This window comes from Protomyctophum parallelum (assembly GCF_964188405.1).
Source record: "Protomyctophum parallelum genome assembly, chromosome: 4".
NCBI lineage: Eukaryota > Metazoa > Chordata > Actinopteri > Myctophiformes > Myctophidae > Protomyctophum > Protomyctophum parallelum.
Window position 1 is genome coordinate 13,451,723 of NC_139700.1, and position 6,000 is coordinate 13,457,722.

Below are 6,000 nucleotides of genomic sequence, written 5' to 3' on the forward strand. Positions count from 1 at the left end.
TGAATAATCAATAATAATAAATTTTATTTATAAGGCGCCTTTCAGGGCACTCAAGGTCACCGTACAACAAGTTAAAAACAGTTGACACAAAACACAGTTAAAAGCAATCAATCAACCAACCAAGGGTATGGTGACATCTTCATAAGGCAGTCGGTCTTCTCTCCAAGCGTCATCAGTAAGATCAAGGACTCTTCCATCGCGCTGAAATTCACTGTCCATCTTCTCCAAATCTACAGTAGCCTACATACAACAATAACAACATACATAATTACATATTATACATATCAAATACATTAATACCAACTCTACAGTACACATTATACATATTAAATACATATATTTAATACCAACTCTACAGTACATAATAAATTATAGTATAGTATACATATAAATACATATATTGAATTTAATATGTATATATATTTTTAACTCACTCAACAAGCTCCAGCAGTGTAGCAGCTCACCACTGCTAAACAAACGGTAGGTCAGGTAGGCAGTAGACACTTATTCGTTCTTTTTGTGGTGGTATGTCCCACTCAGACAGCTAATATAATAACTGTCTGCAACTCTGCATGGATGAAAGGTGACCCTAAAGCCGTTTGTTTCTGTGTTTTATAGAAGGTTTTTGTACATTGTTTTGTGAAGCATTGACGCAAAGATGTGGTTCCAATCAGTGTTGCCAGATTGTGTGAGAGAAATAAGCATCCAGGTCTATGACAACAAGCTACTGGGGGGGGGGGGGGTCCCTGGCACAAAATATTTTTAGATGTAGGATCCTTGGACAAATCTACATTAATAGTCCATTGACAATTAAGACATGGACATGTGTGAGAAATTCTGAGAATCACTGGTTTAAACAACTTTCACAACCGGTACACAAGAACTACGGTACAAATATTATTTACAAGAAACTTTACATTAAAAAAAAAAAAGAAACAAGCCCAAAATAGCTTATAATAAGCGGACATGGCAACAATGGTTCCAACGTTTTAATTGGCTAGTGTGAAACGGAACATCATCTCCGCTTCCGTCTTTTTCTGTGTCCTTGGCGAACGGCAAAGCAACACGTAAATTGGTCCATAGTGCCACCTACTGAACAGAGTGTGTAGTATCCTATTTTACAGTGGTTTTTCATCATAGATGTGACATGTAAATGGTTCAATTGAATAACAACATTGCTGTAATTTGCATCAGTTGAGTCCCAGTTTCAATGTATTGATTTATAAACAGTATGCAGAATGAGTAGCCTACATTTAATTCAAACAAAAGTACAACTCAATACAAAAACTGTGGACACTATGATGAAGCAATTCAATTCAATTCAAAGGGCTTTATTGGCATGAGAAAACATACGTTTACATTGCCAAAGCAGAAAGAACAATACAACAATACAGCAATACAATCAAAACAAACATGATGTACATTTGAAGGTCAGAATCTTCAATAGATCAAATTCTATGTACCAAGATCACTCGATGCAGGTATAGTGCAGGAATATACACAATGATCTAATGAGTCTTTAGGGTGGTTGTGTTCCATTTGATATCCTTCTCCTATCACAGAAACTCACAAATCTTGCTGCTGTGTTTGCACATGAATCATTACACTTGTTTACAATAAGGCCTACCATTTTCAATTCATCAGAACATTTAGAGACTTACAATTATACACTTCTATATAAAAATCAGGAATGATTGAATGTAATAATGTCAGGTATATCAAGTAAGTTTCAGCCTTCTAGTGGAATCTGATATTTCCTCTTGTACTGTGTCTTATTAAGAATTGCATAAATGATGTACCATAATATGACATAAGATTCAGGAATACCCCAAAGATGTATAAGCTTGTAGTATAAGGATATAATGTAAGAGGCAGTAGGCATTTCTCTGGCAGAGGATGGGGGTTGACAGACACACATTTACGAAGTGAACACTTTATGGTATTTATTAGCCGTATTATCAATTGCTATCATGGGGCCTCGTAATTGTATTCCATATGTTCGAAATAGTATACACTATTATAACATGTAATCTGAATCTGATTACATCTGCAACTAATGCAAGGCTGCAAGCATTAATGAATGAATATTATTCTGGTAGCTAGAATTTTACTAGAATTTAGAAGTCACAAGTCAGTTTGTGTTCTTGAGGAGGTGCCCCGAATGGACCAATCATTTATAAGGACGCCACGTGGTATGACAGCTTCAGAAGGAGGTGAGACCTTATGGACCAGTCACCTGTCAGAACGTCATGCTGTCAGTGTGCTGTCAGTGTGTTGCCATGTCCGCTTATTATAAGCCACTTTGGGCTTCTTCTGCAAAGTAGAGTAGAGTGTAGACTACCTTTTTTCACTGAAACAAAACTAAGCTATGATGACTATTGACAATTTCGTCAACAAATACAAAATAGACTAAAATGTTAGGAAGGGACTATAGTGGACAAGAGATCCAGTAGGTTGCATTCTGAACTATCAAGGCTCGCCAAAATACATTTTAATTTTATAAAAAAAGTAAAAAACACTTTTACGCTTATTTCTCTCACACAATAAATCTGGCAACCCTGGGGGTAGTAGGCTACTTGTTGCGTGGCGCGGGCCATGCATGCATGTATGCATGCTAGCGGTTTATAGCAGCCATTGCACCTCCGTGACCGTGTTGTCCAGCTATGCAGCGCCTCCTCATCTTAACCACCTCATTACACCGAACAGTCCCGTCGAAAGCTTTCTCTCTCCGCTCCGCAGCCATGTCCACGCTTCTTATCAACCAGCCGAAGTACGCCTGGCTCAAAGAGCTGGGCCTGGCTGAGGAAAACCACGGTGTTTACAACGGGACGTGGGGAGGACAGGGAGAGGTGAGCACCTTAAACCAACAAGATTAGCTTTTAGCTTTGACTTGAGTCCCAACTTTCCAAATATAGCTAAGGCTAAATGTGGCGGAGCAAGGGTGGTTGCAAAGACACATTCTGCAAATGCCACCACATCATGCATGCAATCTGCACTGTACAATGCATATGTGAAACAACAGCTTGTATTTGATTGTTTGAGTCGGTCGGTGTATTTGTGGCAGTGGCATTCATTAATTTTAACGGCTAGCTTCACTGCTAACGCATGGCTATTCATTGCCGTCAAGCCGATCAAATCAAAGAACGACGTGGCTAATCAATTCTGTTCTCATCAGTTCATAAATAGGCAGAATACTCTCCAACCCATTTAGACCTAAAGCCGATTCTAAAAACGCCTTCTAAAGACGACCTAAGTTTTCTGAAAAACTTAAAATATTTATATAGCCGCATCAATTTTTGGAATACTGTACATACTGTACAGAACCCAAAAATGGGTTCCCAACTTCCCGGCCTGAGGGGGTAAAACACCAAAAGGGGTTCCCGCCCAGAATGGACCAGTGATTAACCATTATGTATTCTAAAATGCATTATGGGTATTACAAGATTCTATATAGTTGTATAACTTTTACCCATAATAGTTTTCATTTTGTCCAATAAATAAACATGGCTCTGACTTGTAAAATAATAAATGCATGCACTTCTATATCCATGGTAAACAAAACACTTAAACATAAACACATTGTTACCATCAAGTTACACTGTAATCTGCATAACACATTGTTTTGTCATATTATGATCCACTGAATTCTACACTCCATGTTATAAAGTTTGTTAAACATTCTAGGGGTAGAATATTGTTTCTTACCTGGTGTTTTGTCTTCAAGGTCATCACGTCATACTGCCCAGCCAACAATGAGCCCATTGCCAGAGTACGCCAGGCAACCATGGCAGAATATGAAGAAACCATACTGAAATCGAGGGAAGCCTGGAAAGTGTGGGCTGATATTCCAGCGCCCAAAAGAGGGGAGATCGTGAGACAGATCGGCGACGCCTTGAGGAGCAAGATCAAAGTTCTCGGAAGCTTGGTGTCGCTGGAAATGGGCAAGATCTATGTGGAGGGAGTGGGAGAAGTGCAAGAATATGTTGACGTCTGCGACTATGCCGTCGGCCTATCCAGGATGATCGGCGGGCCCATTCTCCCGTCAGAAAGGCCGGGCCATGCCCTCATTGAGCAGTGGAACCCAGTGGGCCTGGTGGGGATTATCACAGCCTTCAACTTTCCTGTCGCTGTGTATGGCTGGAACAATGCGATCGCTCTCATCTGCGGTAATGTCTGCCTGTGGAAAGGAGCTCCTACCACCCCTCTCACAACTGTCGCCGTAACCAAAATTGTAGCCGAGGTGCTGGAGCAGAACAACCTGCCCGGTGCCATCTGCTCCATGGCGTGCGGAGGCGCCGATATCGGCACCGCCATGGCAAAGGACGAGCGTGTGGATCTGGTGTCGTTCACCGGCAGCACTCACGTGGGAAAAATGGTGGCCATGGCGGTGCAAGAACGATTTGGTCGTCAGCTGCTTGAACTTGGCGGGAACAACGCCATCATTGTCTTTGAGGATGCCGATCTGAATCTGGTGGTGCCAGGGACTGTCTTTGCCTCCGTGGGAACAGCTGGCCAGCGCTGCACAACCACCAGGAGGCTAATGCTACACGAGAGCCTTCACGATGCAGTGGTAGAGAGGATCGCTAAGGCCTACAAACAAATTCGCATCGGCGACCCTTGGGACCCCACCACCCTCTATGGGCCTCTTCACACCAAGCATGCCATAGAGCAGTACCTGGCTGCTATTGAGCAGGCTAAGCAACAGGGTGGTACGGTGGTGTGCGGAGGCAAGGTGATAGATCGCCCTGGAAACTATGTTGAGCCCACCATCATCACAGGACTGGCTCATGATGCTCCCATCGTCCACACCGAGACCTTCGTTCCCATCCTTTACGTTCTCAAGTTCAACACGGAAGAGGAGGCCTTTGCCTGGAACAACGAGGTCAAACAGGGCCTGTCGAGCAGCATCTTCACCAAAGATATGGGTCGGGTTTTCCGCTGGTTGGGCCCAAAAGGGTCAGACTGCGGCATTGTAAACGTCAACATTCCTACTGCCGGTGCTGAAATCGGAGGGGCCTTCGGTGGGGAGAAACACACAGGAGGTGGAAGGGAGTCCGGGAGTGACTCTTGGAAACAATACATGAGGAGGTCAACTTGTACAATCAACTACAGCAAGGACCTTCCCCTGGCCCAGGGCATCAAGTTTGAGTGAATGATTTGAACTATCTGGTACCATGAGTTCAATAACACTGGAGAATAGGAAAAAAAACTTTCCACCTTCAATAAAATGCTTTATAAAATGATTTGTGCACCACTGCATAATTCACCACCGCTTTTTAGATCCCAACCATGATTATATGGCTCTGGAATAGAAAAATGGTTATTTTCTCTGAACTGTTTTGTTGAAATGGAACCAGCCTCTATACGTGTATACTTCTCAAGCACTTATAATATGGTAGCAGATGCTTTGCTACAAATGATGCCTTATTTAGAGAATATATATATATATATATATATATTCTACACTACTAGCTAACTAACGTTTTGATGTCCATTTCTACCAGTAGCATCAGTATGCAATTGTTGTTGAGGTTTTTCAGACTAAAAATGGTTATATTTTCCTTGTTGAATAAACTTTATATGTTTGGAATTAAGTGGTTGTTTTTATTTTTGTTAAACGGTATGTTTTGAGGTGAGCAATCTAAGTAGGAGTCTAATGTGAGCCATGGTGATACATTCACCCATCTGTAAAATGTATGGAAATGGAAATCCATCCAACAATTTGGATATATATATAATGAATCAGAGCTGTCAATGCTTCCACTGGAGTTGTGCATATGCTGTAATTGGATCAGATGAACCTTGAATATTAATAAATATTGAACCACCATTAGAGTTCAAAGAAAACATTTTTTGCTACAAATGTGGATAGGCTAGCATGATACATCTAGCAGCTAGATTCTAGCTAGTCCACCTTAGGTTTTGAGTACAATAGCCAAACAATGAAGGCAAATGTGACAATCGAGGTAAGGCTTCTGGTCTGAGTGAGGATAGTTCTGG

At 41.5% G+C, this 6,000-nt stretch overlaps 2 protein-coding genes across 4 annotated transcripts in view; one reads left to right on the forward strand and one right to left on the reverse strand.

Moving 5' to 3' along the window:
• anapc13 (anaphase promoting complex subunit 13) overlaps nt 1-668 on the reverse strand; it is a 250,307-nt gene extending 249,639 nt beyond the window's left edge. For 2 of the 3 annotated variants that reach the window (XR_014569110.1, XM_083762484.1), the window contains exons 1-2: nt 435-668; nt 121-240 (exon numbers count right to left, since the gene is read on the reverse strand). Coding sequence is in view for 2 of the 3 variants with exons in the window: in XM_083762484.1 (XP_083618610.1) it covers nt 121-219 (99 nt within the window). In the remaining variant the exon portion in view is untranslated. The remainder of the gene's footprint in view (nt 1-120; nt 241-434) is intronic. The other variant, XM_083762485.1, reaches the window with a different exon arrangement.
• A 1,926-nt stretch (nt 669-2,594) lies between these two features.
• aldh7a1 (aldehyde dehydrogenase 7 family, member A1) lies at nt 2,595-5,592 on the forward strand. Its single transcript, XM_083763260.1, has 2 exons — nt 2,595-2,849; nt 3,725-5,592. The coding sequence occupies exons 1-2, from the start codon at nt 2,664-2,666 to the stop codon at nt 5,150-5,152; spliced, it is 1,614 nt and encodes a 537-aa protein (XP_083619386.1). The 5' UTR covers nt 2,595-2,663; the 3' UTR covers nt 5,153-5,592.
• Nucleotides 5,593-6,000: the final 408 nt, after the last annotated feature.